Below are 19,485 nucleotides of genomic sequence, written 5' to 3'. Positions count from 1 at the left end.
TATATTTTCATTTCAAACTTCACCAAATATCATCTCATATAACTTTAAAAGAAACTTCAAAATAACCCTAATTGAACCAGTTTTTATTAAGTGACGTACAGCACATGCAAGTTGAATTAAATTTGATTGATTGAAATTAATAAGAAATGTTATCAAAATAAAGGTTCCTTTCTAATTAATTTATTATTTGCCTCTTTCGTATTATTTCATAAAAATATGTCATTCATAATCGAGTTAAAAAGGAAAAATTAGCCATGAAGGTTTTGAAACAAATTTAGCACATCGTCCTTTGAGTTTTCAGCTTTGCCGTTAGTGCCATGAGCTTGCGGCTACCATTGAGATGGTCGATCTGTGGAAGATCTACCGCAGAGCTTATGAATATTTTACATCTGTGATTGAAGATATCTATCCATCTATGAGTGCTCTGAATTATTTACTTTATAACCAAAAAAGACCAAGATGTTGCATACGAGAAGCATCAGTATCTTGTGTCATATTTGAGACATTTGAGATAGTTTTTGCTATTTTTTCCTTAATGGATTCATGCATCACTTTGTGGGTACACCTGAATAAATATCTGTTGCTTAGCAACGTGTGGTTGTAGTAAAATGGAAACACTTCTGCTTCAATCCACTATATTTTGTATGAAACATTTTTAGCTAGGAACTGATATAATATGATATGTTACAAGATATAGTTGGTCATTGTTACATAATATCAACAGTTTCAATCACAGCAATATTTTTATTTTCTCTGTTTCCAAAACTGTTTAAGAAAATTATTTTCATCTATTATTATTTCAATAAAAGCACATTTAATTTTGTGTCTTTCATTATTACTGTTTGTATCAATTGAGTCCCTGTAGAAATTAATCTGTTACTGTTTGAATAAATTCTAATATGTAAAATGTTTGAAGTGAAATGCTGTAATCAATACAGCTGTATTAGTAGGTACCTCCGTCTTTGTTGCATTAAATCTGGTGAAGGATTTGTCTATATCTTACACTGTTATGTTAAAATTATCCCACTTACTGAATTGTTATGTATGACAAATTAACCCGTTACAAAATTTTGGTGATTCAGTTGAAATTCTTTTGCAAGAAAAATAACACTTTGGGGCTTGAAAAATAAATTAAGATTGTGGCACCAGTTTCATTATATTAATTTCGTATTTGGTATTTTAACGAATAGTCAATTTTACGTCATCTCAAAATAATGTGCATTTGTCATTTTTTTTTCTTTTTTTTTTCTCTCGTTTGGTTGGTAATATTTTTTTTCAAAGTGGGGTGAGTGGACAATTTTAAAGTCCAAGCCGGGTATTAATGAATAGTCTGAGCTACTGTAGATATGGTAACTTTACATAAAGAGCTTTTATAACATATAATATACACTATTCTGTAGCTGTCAGCATCCTGTTAACTGTACATCTGTAACAAACTTTACATATTGTTGAGACATTGTCTGTTAATAAGACACCATGATGAAAGTTGGCAGAAAACAGAACCGAGTGTAACCTGTTCTATGGAATAGGTCTATTACATTTGTATTCGCCTTAAAACATGTAATTTTTGTGGACAAGTAATAACTCCATAAAGGCTTTGTCAGTGCGCTAGCTAGCATATTCTCTGCCATTTTGACAAATTGCTTTGGGCATGATTTCTGCGAGTTTGTGAAACTAGATTACTGAAGCAATATGTTGTATTCCGCCATTTCACAATCAGCGTGTCATCTGACTGTGTGTAAAGGGTGCCGCAGGGCTGGTCGCGAATCAGAATAAAAAGCCAAGTATCGTTCATTGAACGGTAATGATTATAGATGCAGACGGAATACTTGTGTCTATATTAAAGACCTCTGGCCATTCAACATGTTCGTAAATCAAATTTAAAGTTTTAACATCGGATAGAGCCATTTGTATGATAAATCACAAGACAAGTTTCGTTTTGTGATAATTGCCATCTCCTTGTGATGCCTGTGTGTGTACTCACGCTGTTGGATGTAAATAAAATCATACTGTTTAGTGAGATGAGTTTTTAGAAGACAAGCATGATAAGTCTCCCCGAGGATTCGGCCATACTTATGCATGAAATATATTGGGGCGGGAGGATGAAACACTATATCGCGCAAACAAAATAAAATCTGATGCAAGGCCATGTCGGCATGAATCAATGAAAGGCTTCAGAATTTACGACATATTTGTTTTATCACCATTGCTATTGAAATGAAAAGAAATAAGTGTTGTCTGCTAATTGGATAGATATAATGATCTATAAATTGTGAGATTATATTTAATTTTAAGTATAACCATTATAACCAGCCAATGTGGACTAATTAAAGCAGCAATCTTTTGCGTAACCTTCTTTTGAAAGACAGCATATAAACTATTTGTAGATTGCAGCAGCTCTGACAATATAAAATCATGTATGCTGCAGATTGAGAAATCTTGCCCCTTTGACAACCATTCCTACACAGTGTTCAATTCAACCCATGGTTCTATATGACAAAACCTTTAGGGCGTTTTGTCAAGCTTTACACATTATTTGTTATAAGGTTGAAGTGGGATACTTTCAATTACTTAGAGTTGATTATCATTATATTCTTAAATCATTCACCCCTGAAACTTCATAATGAACTATTCCAACCTTTGAATTGGAAGAGTTCATTATGAAGTTTCAGGGGTGGTGAGTTAATGCTAGAAGGTTTCTTTAATTTTGACAGAAGTTTAAGTAAAGCTTTTCACTGATGGCTGAGGGATGAGACATATACAGATGGACTTCTACAGATGTCCCCCTTTCCTCGTTGACATGGAGGGTGTTATTGATTTTACTGTGAATGCAACTCTCACTGTTCGTTTAACACATAGGAATTGATTTGTGCCTTAAATTAACTAGGTCTGTTGACCAAATTTGGACACTTCACCTCCCTTCTCCAACCACTTCTAATGGAGCTGATTGACGTGATTGAATGGAGCCATTTCTATCAGGCATTACCGGGGCAACTGATGGTAGTCTATAGCATTGTGTGAGGAGGACCTCTGTTGTTAGGGAAGGGGACATCTGTTGTCAGGGAAAGGAACCTCTGTTGTTAGGCAAGGGGACATCTGTTGTCAGGGAAAGGAACCTCTGTTGTCAGGGAAGGGGACCTCTGTTGTCAGGGAAGGGAACCTATGTTGTCAGGGAAGAGGACCTCTGTTGTCAGAGAAGGGGACCTATGTTGTCAGGGAAGGAGACCTCTGTTGTCAGGGAAGGGGACCTCTGTTGTCAGGGAGGGGGCTGTTCCACTACAATGTAGCTATATAGGGGGACTACAGTGTCAGAGGAATGGTTTCCTATCCTGTAGAATGTGTACATGTCTTGTGTGCAAGAGGGTGGGGGACATGTCTTCATTCTCATGACCCTGTTTGTCCTGCCACTTCCTAAAGGGTCTTTGCCTGGAATCCCCTCACACAACTGGTGACTGTCTGTAGCCTGTGACATTTTGACAAATGTCACGACAGTTATAGAGTTCCTTCCAGAAATAGACCTCCTTACCTTGCATGTCTGGAGTCCTGACCTATGTAATGGATATATATATACATATGTTTGCCATGTTGTAGAATTACTTCTCTCTATTTCTAACTAACTTTTATTTCCTAGAGCCTTGCTTGGTAATACCTCACTTTTGGCTGTAATGTTGAATATTCCCCCAGGTGAGGAAGGCGGTAGGTTCTGTCCCCAGACTGTGACATACGAAAGTCCTTAAAATTCCCTGCCTAATGTTCAGCATTTAGAGTAATGGCATCAACTGGTTAACTCATTGTCAGTATTAAGTGATTGGATGCTGTGCTGGTTGCCTTCGGCATGGTATTTCAGTGAGATAGAACTATAAAGTCGGCATGAGATCCGTGCTATCACGAGAAGGCATTTACACCACCATACCCTGCCTCCAGTATACATACACACATGCACGCACACATAACACACATGGAGGCACGTCTTCAAATGACCTTTCGTTAAATGCTGTAGATGAAATCACTTTATTTTTCAAGTACAATTGATAACTTCACACCAAATCCAGTAATGATTTTGTGCAGGGAAACACTAATTATAATATAAAGGATATTGTGATAAATTGCTTTTTTTTTGGGGGGGGGGGGGGGGGGGGGGGTAGTCTCAGCTAGAATAGCAGACTTCACGATGTATGATATCCTACTACAAGGTACATATTTACCAAAACAGGTAGACACTAAGACTTCTAAAATAAAATTTGCACACCAAGAAATACCTTATTTTAAAGAATGAAAGTTAGAAAGGAATTATGTTTTGCTTGGATAAATCAACCAATCAGAATAGGGGATTTGATTGACAGAAAGATTTAATGAACTATATATAAGTGGTTACAGCCGAAACAAAATGCTAACCAACTAAAATTGAATGATATCCAACTGAATAAATAAAAGATGGCACAAGCTGGACTGTTTCCTCTGGGATAGATTTGGCAACTTTTTTACCAGTTGGCCCAACTGGAAGAGTACACAAAAAATACATGCATTAATTGTACAGGTAATTCAGAATAATGTTAGACATTGTTAAGGACCTTTGGTAAACTTGATTGCTTCAATTATTTTAAAAGAAACTTAGTATCAAGCTTGATGCTGAAATATGAAGGTGTACTTTTGAAGAACTTGCCACAGTGATAATCAAAGTGCAACATTTGAAATAAACAGAAGAAAACCGGGCTACCACACAAATCTCACGTATACAGTTATAAAGGAAACATATCTAAATATCCTTCATTCAACGTAGGAGATTTGATTTCAAATGCGTGAATTTTCAATGTTGGCCCAGCTGCCTTTATGAGATTATTTTACAGAACAACGAAAGATGTTAAATGGATTGTAGATCAAGAGTTGACTTGCTTTATACTCGATGGTGACATGTTTTATTACTTAACGGCATCGCTTCCATTTCTCTGGTATAAGCTTATCACACGAGCCTCAACCCAGCTTCTGTACAACTTAGGTGCTATCGTGATGTTTGCCGATTAGCTCGGGGCATTTAATCTAAATATCAATATTCATCATTGAAAAGTTTTGTACAAATAAATTACCTTGCACATGTTGACATGATCCCGACTGTCAATTTACCACCAGTTATATGCGAGCCAATAATGATCTGAACGAAAGGTGATTGGCGCTTACACTCCGCCCTTTTATGTTCTATCATAAAGGTGATTGGCACTTACACTCTGCCCTTTTCTGTTCTATCATAAAGGTGATTGGCCCTTACACTCCGCCCTTTTATGTTCTATCATAAAGGTGATTGGCACTTACACTCCGCCCTTTTATGTTCTATCATTTGCTTATCTTGCCATCGAGGACAAAAAAAACACGTAATCAGACACACGCAACATATTGTCTTTCAGCCATGAATATTTCTGGTGTTGGAAATCAGCCAGAATTTTATAAATATTTTTTTATCAAATCATGAGATGTTAGACATTTTTTTTTCTTTTTTTGCTCTCTGTGATTTCATAATAGGTCAAAATTGATCCTGATGTGTTGGTTCTATATAATAACCTCGACGAATGGAAACCGTTCTGTCACCATGGTTACATAAATCAATAGAAAATTCTGCATTAATGATGGTAAAAATTTCCAAATGAAATCTTTTCCATGAGAATAACATGTGATATATTTTTCTTTGAAAACAAACCATCATCTCTGATGACAATGAAAATTCTGCAGGAATGAACTGATAATTTTTTCTATCTCATCAGAAGTTCCAAATGCAATTTCCCAATGATGCTAAGCTTGAAATCATAATTTCATATTCAAACACTGTGATCAAATGCCACACAAATTATTTGAAGTATAGTTTGTTGGTTTGATGTGGCGTTTTGACGTGGATTCTAGTACAGACGTGATGTCATATGACTATTTTGTGTCTGTTAGATGTAGTTGATTTTATCGTAAAATTGAACAGATTTGTTATTTTCTGAGACGATTAATTAATTTATCACAGCCTAGTTCGTAGGTTGTCTCAAAGCGGTTCACAAATTATTATCCGTGGTTATAGGGCCTTTGCAACCAGCCAATATCTAAACTTCCTGTGGACCATACAGCCGGTGCTGCCATTTCTGCGCTCACAGCTAGCATTCGACAATTCTAGCACTACCCAACCACGTACTCATTTACAGCTGAGTAGACTGGAACAAGCGGAGTAAAGTATCTTGCTCAAAAATACAACAGAGTGCCTTGGTGTGGCTCGAACCTGCAACCTTTCGGTGATGAGCCCGGCGTCCTACCACTAGACTACCGTGCCTCCCTCGGTCACGAGCCCGGCGTCCTACCACTAGACTACCGTGCCTCCTACTAGAACTACAATACAGCCATGTTATAAGTACTTGTCACCTTTAGAGACCTTTAGAGAAAACTAATTTTCCCTACCTTCGGGTAAGACAGAAAATCTTGACCGGTGTAAGTTTCTTCAATGTAAAGCCTGAGGCTTTGCTGATGGGCAGATATTTAAGAATCTTACCCCGAGGGTTGATATTTAAGAATCTTACCCCAAGGGTTGATATTTAAGAATCTTACTCCGAGGGTTGAGATTTTTCTGTCTTACTCCCTATGTTGGGAATGATTATTTTTCTCCCACATCAAATACAAATTGTAATTTCATGAAATGCATAAATAATTTCGGGCAAAACCAGATTCCTGTCCTGTCGCATCCTCTGTCCCTTTCCTACCAATCACATCCAGATTCATTAATTGTTATGTCTCTATCAACTTTGTTTCGTAACAGATTTTCATTAGAATTTATACATAGGTTAGTATGAGTATATTTTGTATGAGTTTGTATTTCAAGGTCACAATGTCAACCCCAAGGTCATGGTTACTATTTATAGGTCAAACAAAACACAGGGTCAAAATGACATTCTTGTCTTACAAGACCAATGTTTCTAAATGGAAAATATAGGACTAACAAAATTTAGCCAAAAGTACATGAGAAAACAATGCTTGTGAAAAAAGGATACTGTTAAGAACTGTTGATTGACAAACCATACTCTACTTAACAAGTGCCCCTAGCACTGAGAAATTCGGAAAAAATTGCAGTGATACAGAATGCTCTAAATATCTCTATAAATAGCCATAATAGAACTTTTATGTATGGAGACGGCAAAACCCCTGTGCTATAGTCGGCATACAGAACTTTTTGCTTCAAATTATTTGGAAAGTTGTAGTTAAGAGATGGAATGTTCTGTCCAGAAAAGTGGTATAGGCATTTATTAGTGATGGTTCTGATACCATAGTTACTCCTTATGGTTTCTAGACGTGTCACATTAAGGTTTCATTTCTTTAACAGAATATTTGCTATTGATGTAAAATAATGTCCGTAATGTTCTAAGCTGTGGAGGTATTTGATTTGTTGTTTTAAGTTGAGGATAGTTTCTATTGATTCTTACATAAGAAACCCTTTCGGGATGTTTTCTATGGATTAATTATGATATTAATCTTGATCAGTCAACTCGCCTTCATCTGCTGCGTTCTCCGTCAGTCTCAGGCATTGCCATATAGAGGGGAGCCATGCATGTGGACTATACAACTAAATTATGTCCAGTTAGGGAAATTTAACAACAACCAACAATACTTTCGCAAATAAAAGCAAATGTTTATATGACATTCATACTGAGGTCATGATGTCAGTAAGATAACTCATTCACCCCTGAAATTTCGTTATGAATTATTATTTCAACCTTTGAATTGGATGAGTTCAAATGTGTCTTCAGGGGAAAAAAGAAGATCACAGTGTCATAAAAGGGATAACAAGAAACCCTATCGAGACATCACTTTGTCTGCCACACTTTCCGGCACTAAAACTGAAATTCAAGGTAGGGTGAGCTGTCTTAAGTTCATGGTTGATTGTGAAGCAGAACTGGACTGAAGGGCGTTTCGCTGGCAACCAGGTAGCTCAATTGGTAGAGCATTCATCTAGAGTTTGAAGGGTCCCGGTGTGGCATGGTATGGTGAAGCATGGTGAAAGGAACTGGGGTAAAATTACCATAATGGAAAAGGAAACAAAAAAATGGCCGGGGGAAAATTTCCCAGTATTCAGTACCCTTTTATGACTAGAAAGAAAGAAATGATTTCCTGTGCTTTCATGAGAAACCTCCCAATAGTGATGGCGGACAGAAGGATGTAGGATGATGATCAAGTGATGAACACTTGCTATAGAGTGGTCTGTGTAGTCCGTTATCATAGTCATCAATGATCAAGATTTACAATCAAACCATCTGCTGATGTTTACTGTGGAGTAGGAACGTCAGAAATGTATACAACACGTCCACTAAGAACATGATCAAATTGAGAATGTCATCAGCTCAGTACTTCTAGGTAACATGAAAGACCAAAACATTCAAAGTGAGATTAATATCTTATCAGTAATTTACTTCCTGATAACGAAAGCTATTCTAAAGCAAGATTGATGTCAGAATGTACCCAATCCTAAGTATATAGTCAAGTCAGATCATACATTGTCTATATATATATAACACATCTATTGTGTTCCAATTGAAGGCCACATACCACATTGCCTGAATTATGAAATGTACTCAGTCTAATATGTAGGCCTGTATTCACAAAACTATTCTCGGGCTCATTAGCGACAGATTCTGTGCTCTGTACTAACTTCTTTGTACAAGTAACTTGTTTATATCATGTCTTTGTCAAAAAGTCAAGTTTAGACATTGAAAACAGTATTTGGTTTTATGATTGTCCAAAATGCTTCCAATTCTTTGACAATTAAACACTTTTAAATATCATTGATTTATCACCAGAAAAAGAAATTGGGCTTGAGCACAAAATCTGAGTTTGGGCATATGAAGGGTACGTTTCATGATGACAGGCTCAACCCATACATTGTCTATGGTGATATCTAGATTACTCAAGTCATACATTGTCTATGGTGATATCTAGATTACTCAAGTCATACATTGTCTATGGTGATATCTAGATTACACAAGTTGTAGGCCAGCCAGACCATACATAGTGTACAGTAACATCTATTGTACACGTATATCTTCTCTGCACCCCTTTAATGTGTCATGACAAAATTGAAGGCTCACAGTAAGCTATTTGATTGGTTTCAGCTATAAATACCTGACCAATCGTCAGGCTGATACCTTGTCATTTGAAGATTACAGAGGAGCTCCCAATAACTTTAAAGCGTCTAGTTTACCCCTGTTTGGGGCCAGACCTGTACATTGTCCACAGCAACCTATATTTACTCTCCCGCACCAAGTTCCTCTATACACATTACCAGAAGAAATTGCATTCATAGGGCTATGAATGCAATTTGATATCATCATTTTAAAGTGTCTCCTTTCGCCTTTCATAATGTAAGCCAACCATTAGAAGCAAACATTTTGGTGAGGTTAGGCTGTTCCAGGAGTCTCCTTTGCACTGACAACACAGTCACTTCAATGTAAAAAATATTGAATTAAGAATGGAAATATATGTATTGAACGGCATTATTCAGCGCTTATGTCTTTATGAATGCTTATCAGTTGCATACATATTTACCATGAAGCCCTAGTGAGCTTCTAATGTCTTTCAATCCTCATTTAGGCTGAAGTCCCGATGTAGGTCAGATATCAATACACATTCAACTTCTATAGCTATTGTACTAGAGCCAGTTGTCAAGTACGATACATAGAGTATTAGGTCTTATAGCATCTGCTATGACAGACTGTCCTTCCGTTTGAAGGAAATTGAAGCTATCTCTTGTTTTCACTTGAGACATAGATGTCTGTTTGAAGTGTTTGTCTTTGTCTGTTATTCTTCCAGTCTTTATGATTGAATATGTTTTTTAAGTAACCACAATTTAGTCTTCCTTACAAGAGAAATATATTCCGATCAAAAGGCTGTCTTAGGGGAGTAATGGTTGTCTGTTTGGACGTACCATTTCCCCTGATCACAGTATATCAAAACTCGATATTTGATGGGATTCCATGGAAGGCACAAGATTGGACATGAGTTCTTATTGAAAGTCAGTCTTGAAGATTTCACTTGAGACGGATGTGACGTGTCTCGACTCCGACTAATTAATGTATCCTGTTGTTTTATCCTTAAAATAGTTTTTCTCAATACATAGAACATCAATTTCATCAGTTTACATAGTCTGATACGTACAGTTTTCATAAACATTTTGCTTCTTTAAATGATTTTAAAATAATATTGAACTCTATAGGGAACAGACTTGTATCTCGATCAGGTACATGTATAGATAAAAATTCACTGTTTCAATTTCCATTGTATTATAGTTGCCATATTTCCGTTTTTGACACGTGAACCTGAATTTTGGTGCATCTATGGTTTTGACATCTAGTGGCGTAGGAAATTTCAGTGTGATTTGAACTTTTATTTATTGTGTGAAATTTTTGTGGTATGATATTGGGAATAAATCAAATTTTAAATGATCCACATAGACCCCTATGATGTTGAAGCTGACTGACTTAATTATTTTGGTAAGCACATTTGCCTCTGGTAAAACCTAGCCACAAAATGTCATTTATCATGGCTGTTAATTTGTGAACAATGATGCACTGTCATTGGCAATATATATACACACAGATCTTTTCTGAAAAAGATTGAACTTTAACATTTGTCTGGGGACTCTTGTTATACAGAACATACATCCTAGTAACTATCTAGATACAAGGGAATGTGATAATTATACATTGTAATGTAGTCATACATTATGAGCAATATATAAAACACTATAGTATACAATATAGTCTTTCAGTACAAGAAGATTGTACTGATGATGAAATCATATATCCCCTCTTAATATGTTAAATGTCAAAAAAGTTAGCTGTAAGAGGTGTCTGGAAATCATGGCATTGGGATGGTTGTCGAACCTGCTCAAGTGCCCACCTCTATTAAGAGACGACCTGTGTTTAGAGCCCACTTTGAATATTACCCAAAGTAATGATTTCTTTTGGGAGCTTTACCTGTATTTACAGACCACCTGTGTTAAGAGACCACTTTGAAATGTAGGCTGTTGTCAGGACCTAACATTATACTGGATAGAGGCTGTTGTCAGGACCTAACATTATACTGGATATAGGCCTTTGTAAGGACCTAACATTACTGAATGTAGGCTGATGTGATGTATACAGATTATTCTGGATGTAGGCTGTTGTAAGGACCTAACGTTACTGGATATAGGTTGTTGTAAGGACCTAAGATTATACTGGATATAGGCCTTTGTAAGGACCTAACATTACTGGATGTAGGCTGTTTTGAGGACCTAACATTACTGAATGTAGGCTGTTGTGATGTATACAGATTATACTGGATGTAGGCTGTTGTAAGGACCTAACGTTACTGGATATAGGTTGTTGTAAGGACCTAAGATTATACTGGATGTAGGTTGTTGTAAGGACCTAACGTTACTGGATATAGGTTGTTGTAAGGACCTAAGATTATACTGGATATAGGCTGTTATCAGGACTTAAGATTATATTAGAAGTAGGCTGAGGACTTAAGATTGGATGAAGGCTGAGGCTCCAGGATTGTACACAGGTGCCTGTGTCTCCTGGTGTATGCCGGTACAGTCTACATAGAGATAGGAATCACTGTTCTGCTACCAACATAAACTTTCACGTGCAGGCCTTGTATAGATTTTTTTCTCCAGTACAGGCTGAAGGGTGTTCAAATATTGACTTGGGCATTTTTGTGTTCCAGTGTTCGTGTATATTACAATCCTGGACAGCCTGTCGGGCCGCACGCCCGTCTGCCACGCACCCCTCACTGTTCGACCGCAGCCTCCCGAGCAGGTCAGGGCAACCTTCGAAGCCGTCCCATCGCCCGAGGAAACCATGTAAGTACCAGCATTTGTATCAATCTGCTGTTTGGTGTCGGCATTGCCGATCGTCTCCTTCTGTGGCAGAACGCACCAATCTCGTCCTTTAGCTCCTGGTGGCAAGACTCTCTAGTTTTCTGGTTTCGGAAACAGAATATTCCAACCTTGTACACGCACTGATTTTTTCGATTTTGGAAACAAAATTCACCATGCTTGCTTATTTTCTTGTTTTGGAACCAAAATATAACAACCTTGAGCACTGATTTTCTAGTTTTTGGCACAAAATATTAATAGAACTTATATATCCTTATTCTTGTTTTTGAAACAAAATGATGTCAATGTTGCAGACTTATTTTTAATGTTCAAATTTAGGAAACAGTATTTTTATTTTTTTATTTAAATTGTAATTGTTTTAAATGTTCATTTATCTGTCAACCTGATGAAGGCTTGAACTTGCACATATCCATCAAATACATACGCTATATATAAAATCTATATTTTGTATGTATGTTGATGAATACAAAACATCATTATTGAAATTCTGCGAATGCAGTTTAAGTTCATAAGGACGTGGAATGGTTCATATGGTAAAGTGTTTATAGGAAACTATTTTGAAAAAAATATATGCCTTTTTAATCTGTTACAATACTTGATCTAAGTATGAAATATTTTAAATCACACAAAAATATCATTTCTATATTCTAACTCTAACATATGACCCACCTTAACCCTTTCAACCCTAAACCCTATGTAACTTTAGTAGACTCTACCATGCATTGATCAGATTGAGTCCATCATGGTCTACAGTGGTGAAAGGGTAAAAACTGAAATGCATTCATACTATGTAAACCTGCTGTTCAGCAAATTCTGCTTCAGAAATCAATTTTGTTTCTAGCAAAAGTTTATCTAAGGTGTTACTGCAAAGAAAACAGTAAAAACATGAAATTTATATACTTGTTGTTTGATATAAATGAGCATCATCATGATTTTTAAATTATTTTTATAGCCACTAAATTATTTAAAGAATGGAATGATTCAATTACACTGATTCTGTATGGTGGACTGCGATTATAATGATAGAATGGCCGACTGTTGTCTGGTGACCGAGCAGTACCCGAGTCAAATAGATGAAGGCTTGCTACCTTTCTATTAGTTTAGATAACATATTATTTAAACTCAAACACTATTTTAAAAATAACCTTCATTACAGAATGAAATAGATAAAAGGGCTCAAAATATGTTTTAATATTTGAACAATCTTTTGAACTCTTTATGAACATAGTTCAATTATGATTTCTCTCAATACTGTACTTGAGAATTTGACTCTTTTGTATCAAGAGAAATTCTGAGACAGTGTGTGAAATTGTCGTTTAATCTATATAGAAATATAACGATAGACGGATCAAGATAGCTGGAAAGTTGTACAATTCCATTGACCGTGTTTAGGTATCGTTTGTGATAGTTACGACTGATTCATCAAAAGGAGGTCGATGGTAGGACTCGATTGTTAATGCGGTGAAATGTCAATATTTAGACTAGTTCACCTCTGTGTAAAGGAGACGGGGACGGGCCAATGTATGCAAAATGACCTTCAAATTTACCATGAATCAATTACAAAGAAACAAATTGATCAATGCTGTTAATTATTGGTTTATAGATGAGCCTTTATGATGGAAAGGCTATATTGAGATAGTAGACCACAACTGAAATCGTATGTGGGGTAGGGTGTCTTCACATTGGTTCTGAGAGATGAGAGATTAGGGCAGGGTATGGATGGTTCTCAGACAGTTGAGATATGTTTAGAACGAGCGTATTCCATTATAGAACTGACATCAGTTTATATGATCAGCATTGATCAATTTGTTTCTTTGTAATTGATTCACGGTAAATTTGAAGGTCATCTTGCATACATTGGCCTGTCCCCGTCTCCTTTACACAGAGGTGAACTAGTCTAAATAATGACATTTCACCACATTAGGAGAAGACTTGTATAGGCTAAGCCTGTTGTCTAATCCATTTGTTCAATTGTTTTTGTTCAATAAAATTTGTTGAAATCGAAATATGAATGCTAAGTATAAATATGAACTCTTGAAACTGTGCTTTTCCTATTAGTACTGTTTTATTTCTGAAATTCACCGTAGGTATATATAACCATTGAAGTTTGTTCATGTTCCAAATCATTATATTGATAAGACTTTTTGTGAATTTGTGATTTTTTGGCTTTTTGAATTTGAATTTATCATGGAACACTGCTGAATATTTTCATGTTATATACCTAGGAGGTGAGCTAAATTTTGAAAATTTTTCTGACAATGTGGCATATTTTTCGCATCAAAGATGTTTCTTGGGCGATACTCAGGAGATAAGTTTTTTAGCTACATTTTTGTAGGTATTGCACTTATACAGGAAGGCCAAAACTGGTTTTATTATATCTCCCCTTCGAATGAAGGGAGACATATTGTATTAGTATCGGTTCCTTTTCTTCTGGTTCTTCTAATTGCAGCTTGTCTGGGCCATAACCTTTAAACCGTTAAAGATATCTTGATGAAGCTTAAGATATGCATGCATCACTCACAGAAGGTGTGCAGTGCACTGGAATTAGGTCTCATGCTTCACTATATACAGAGATATGGCCCTTTGTTTATTTTTAATACCGAAGTTTGTCCATGACATAACTTCTAAACCATTAAAGATATCCAAATCAAACTTGAACTTTACCTTCATCACCTACAGAAGGTGTGCAGTGCACTGGAACTAGGTCTTGTGCCCAACTATATACAGAGTTATGGCCCTTTGTTTATTTCTAATACCGAAGTTTGTCCACGACATAACTTTCATGTTATTTCACCTACGTTGACCAAACTTGCTAAAGCTTTACTGTATCTCGGGAAGTAGGAGTGTCACATTCTAAATTCGGGTCTCGTGCCCCACTTTATAAAAAGATATGGCCCTTTGTTATTTTTTTATACCAAAGTTTGTATGTTGGCTAATAAGGGGAGACATATAAAAACAAAATTTTAGTTATTGTATATAAAAACAAAATTCTAGTTATTGTTGACAGAAGAAGACCATTTTGTCATTACTTTCGTCAGTAATGGGACTCGTATTGACTGTGTAAATATTGGCAGCCCTATGGTACAATTCCTCATCCTGTCCAGCAGACACTTGTATCAACAATTCATCTTTGTTTCCTTATAAGTAAATAGAAAAACAAATTGGTATTATGTTTCAGAGTTTGGACTTTATACCATTTGTATTGGTAATTAGTCATCTAATTTTGGAACCTGACTGTATGGAATTACGTGACAATTATTTGATTATCCTCTTAAGTTGATAGCTGTATGCGCTATATCAATGTACCCCAGTTGTCCCTCTCAGAGGTTGGCACTCCATACGTGAACTAGGAACAGGAGATGTCATTATCCTGTCGACTTTTCTATAAAAGAAGTTATAGTTCTCAAAAGAAACAACAGAATGATAAAAATACTGCCCTAGTACTTCAACCCAGCTTATGTTTAAGGGATGTTTACCCAAGTTCCTCAGAGAAGTTGTTCCTCCTATGTTTAAAGAGTATTCTGTTTGCACGTATATTTTAGGGGTGTACCTCCTTGCTTCACCTGTGTTTAAGGAATCCCCCTCCTCCCAAATTCCTCAAGTGTTTCAGGGATGTATCCTTGTTACCACCTATGTTTTATTCAATATCTCGGGATGGCCCCCTTGTTTCTCCTATGTTTTAGGAGTGTCCTTCTTTTCTCATAAAATGGTGTGTTGCCGAGGTCCATCCCATCCCGTCCCATGATCAAAGTGGGATGGAGGCATTCATGTCTTACAGACATTTTCTAATTTGTTTTAAAAGCTCTCCCATCTTGTTCCTATATTAAATGAGTGCCTGACCTCCCTCCACTTTGCTCCTCCTGTACTGTAGTATGGCTATTCTGTGCTCTTCCTATGTTGTAGGGGTTTTCCCATCTCTCTACTTTTTTGGAGTGCCCCCACACTATGCCCCTCTATGTTTTAGGAATGTCACCTGCTCTCCTTCTTGCCTTTATTTTTTCAATACAAGGACTAGATAGGGGAGTCGTTGTTCTGTGGTTAAGTAAACACTGGGGACTACAACGAGTCACTGACATTTGTTCGATCCTTTATGACATGTTCATCTGAAAGGAAAACAAGCAGATGCCTGTTACTTATACATTAAACTCATTCTAGTAAGAGTGTCCTGAAGGTGTGTGCCAAATGTGTAATGTTTGAATTCAGTGATTGTTTGGCCGAGCGTGCATGTCAGGAATATAACACAAAATGGTTCCTGTATGCTAAACAAGGTCTAGTGTATTTCTAGTCTTTGTGAACTAACAGAAACGACTTTTTGAATGTAAACAATTCTATAAAATGTACATGGTAGTATGTTGACTGTTTGATCAAGGCTGTATCAGGGATAGATGTGTCTTATTGAATTTTGTAAGGTACTTATTCAACTGTCTCGTTTATGCCCCTTGATCATGATCACCATGGAATTCTGTCCTTCTGTCCATCAGTCCATCGTCCATCATCCATCTTGTCCATCCTGGCAGGATGCTGACAGTTTGATAATTAGGGCTGTATATCAAGGAATAGATGTGTCTTACTAATGCAACAATTTATGCCCCTAACCATGCAAATGATTGTGTATATATATAGTGTAACATTACCAACATATGTCCTTCGTCTGTCCAGTGTCTGTCCGTCCATCATTTCTTCCATATTTCGCACATACACTTGTCATCGTTATTATACCCAGATCTGATTTAGACAAAACTTAATACAAGTAGAATATTCCTTTAGTCAAGTTGGCCCTATGCACTAATGAGCTGTGATGGATGTTTGCTTTAAACAGGAATTTCATCAGAAATGTCTGTCTGCTATTGATGAGGTAATATATTATCAACTCGATGCTGAAACTAGAATGAAAAGAAAAACTAACTAAAAAACAGGTTGACATGTACTGGCCTGTCTCTTGTAATTATAATTAAACAGTGCAATTTTAAAATCAGTTAATGCTTGTTTTCTGAAAACCACAGCTCCATATAAATTTAAAATAAAACGTGTATATATAGATGTTTCTCAGAAAATATCATCAGTGATCAGAAAAAGTCGTTGACATTCAGTATAACTATATATAGCCTCAGACAAATCACAAGAAGCCAAATATATTCAATAAATATTTTTACATTGGAGTGAATAGATTGGACTTGAGCTGACAAACTTTTGCCAAATTCGGTCAAAATCATATTTAATAGATTCTTAGATGTCGGTGCAAGATGGAAGTGCAGTAATTTACCTTTAATTTAAAAGCTAAAATTGTAAGCATGTTGCATGTTAAAATGGTTGGTTCATAATTAATTAAATTGGTTCATAATCAATTAAAAGTGAAAGAAGATTTTAACAAAGAATTGGTAGCCTCAAGTTCAAAACTTAAAAACAATATGCATTATTTTTTTTATTAAAAACAAAGATCAGATCAAACAAAAATGAAATTCATCAAGTCTTTTGTAAATAAAGTTGAGAAATGGGACAGGAACTTATCACAGAGAGGAAATTCTTTGTTTCCTTATTTCTGTCTCATTAACAAAGGTGTGCTAGTCTTATCAGGAAGCATTCTGTAGATAAAGGCCAATATTTACGACCCAGACTGACCAATGTCCATCAGGGAGGTCAGAATTGACCAATAAACTACCTGAGGAGCTGAAAACTGTTGACATTGGGCCTGTATGCTCTCTATGAATGATAATGAAAGTTAAAAGTTTAGTGTCCCGTTTGTCAATATTGTTCACTACAATAGAACTGCCCGGAGTAAACAAACTACAGGTCGGAGTAAACAAATCACAGGGCCGTGTTTGATTTGTAGTGGGTTATTACGGAGTAGTAGAACTTTAACAAATTTTGAAATATTAGTCAGCATAATTAATTATCATAATTCAACGGGTTTTTTCTGAAATGACACATCACATTTGTTTTCTGAAAACCACAGCTTCAGATGAATTTAAAATAAAACGTGTATGTTTCTCAGAAATGGGATGGAGGATTAAACACTGAGTAATCCATGTGTCGGCCAATGTGCGGTTGACAGGGCTTTCTGGGTTGTCTGGTCTTCCTGGTTTAATGGTTTATTGTGTGTAATTGATCCTGCAAACATATGGCAGACATAAGATTTAATTAACCTGATTATCACTAGAGAGCCTGATAAGGGTATGCAGCTGGGTTGTGTAGAAACTTTTGCACAGCAGTCAGTTTATATATTGAAAGAAAACTTGTGTTTGAATCGGATCAACTGTGTTCTTAGACTCCATTCTGATACAGAGGGACAAGAAAAGGGCAGGTAACATTTTGTTATAATTTGAAGATTTTAGAAGTTCATTTCTGTTAGACTGAAGCATATTAGTCAAAATAAGACTGATATTTGCTCTCAGGTATATAATACTGGACTTCGTAAGACATATAACTTGGGATTATTTCACGAACTGTTGATAGAAAATTTGTAAATGATATTTGATTATCAAATCTGTTAGATTGTGATATATGTAGTTTATAAAATACTTCCAGATAGATGAAATATATACTTTAAGATAGAGAAAAGAGAAAATAGCAGATTGCTATATACCCATGCATGCGTCTCATACTGTTATATTTAAAACTTAGTGCTTTCAATTGATCTTATAATAGTTTTAAAATAAAGTTCTAAACTTTTGATTACAGTTTCCCTGTAGTGTATATATATATTAAGAATAACCATTTATTGACTTATAATCAAGTATGTTACTCTAAAGAAAAAAGTACCGACTCAGTAATATAGCATTGTTGAAATTAGGATTCAATGTGAATTAGCCAGCATGTATACAAATATCACTGGCCCTTTGGCTGTGATTGTCAGAAAGACACCAGGGTAAGGCACTGTTTCTCATCAAACCCCCCAAAATATTAGATAATATTTCTAAACTGTACTTGATAAAAACCTCAGAGTAGCTTACGGCAATTAGCATGACTTCAAAACTTCTCACATACACTTTTTAACTCATTCACCCCTGAAATTTCATAATGAACTGTTCCAACCTTCGAGTTGTAAGAGTTTAAATGTGTCCTCAATGGCGAATGAGTTATTTAAGTTGATAAGTTATGGTGAAGGGATTGGATGCTGCGGACCAAAAAAGGAGAAGGGTTGCTTATTATGTAGAAATATGGTAAATTGCCAAAACTCAAAAAAAAATCTTACCAAACCTAGAAACATCAGACTAGCAATTACCAGAATGCCTTTGGCTTGCATAATATGTGATATTGAAAAAAGTGTTTACTTAGGCATTGTGTCATTGAGTCCTGTGACGGGGAATTAATTTGCTATTTATTTCGGTTACCTTGGAAACCATTGTCACTTGATGTACATTGTATATTGGAAAATACTGTAGGATTACAAAATAATTGACTTGCTGTCTTTATTACCTGATTGAAGACATAAGCGCACATGTGTGTGCTTTAACCTAATGAATATTCATTGATGCATAATGAATATTCATCACACCTAACTATAAAGCAGACAGTGAATCAAAGAGACTCTTTCCATTATGGTAAATAAGGGATGACAGCTATACCTATTCCTGTATTGAAAATCCTTGTGT

The 19,485-nt window shown here is 36.0% G+C and overlaps 1 protein-coding gene across 4 annotated transcripts in view; it reads left to right on the top strand.

Annotated features, from left to right (window-relative positions):
• Positions 1–19,485, top strand: part of LOC110443309 — a 365,314-nt gene that overhangs the window by 248,399 nt on the left and 97,430 nt on the right. For all 4 annotated transcript variants that reach the window (XM_021487458.1, XM_021487457.1, XM_021487459.1 and 1 more), the window contains one exon: positions 11,722–11,857. In XM_021487458.1, coding sequence (XP_021343133.1) covers positions 11,722–11,857 — 136 coding nt within the window. The remainder of the gene's footprint in view (positions 1–11,721; positions 11,858–19,485) is intronic.

Source organism: Mizuhopecten yessoensis, unplaced genomic scaffold (assembly GCF_002113885.1).
Source record: "Mizuhopecten yessoensis strain PY_sf001 unplaced genomic scaffold, ASM211388v2 scaffold716339, whole genome shotgun sequence".
Classification (NCBI taxonomy): domain Eukaryota; kingdom Metazoa; phylum Mollusca; class Bivalvia; order Pectinida; family Pectinidae; genus Mizuhopecten; species Mizuhopecten yessoensis.
Note: the sequence above shows the minus strand (reverse complement) of the source record. Positions and strands in the feature narration are given on the sequence as shown.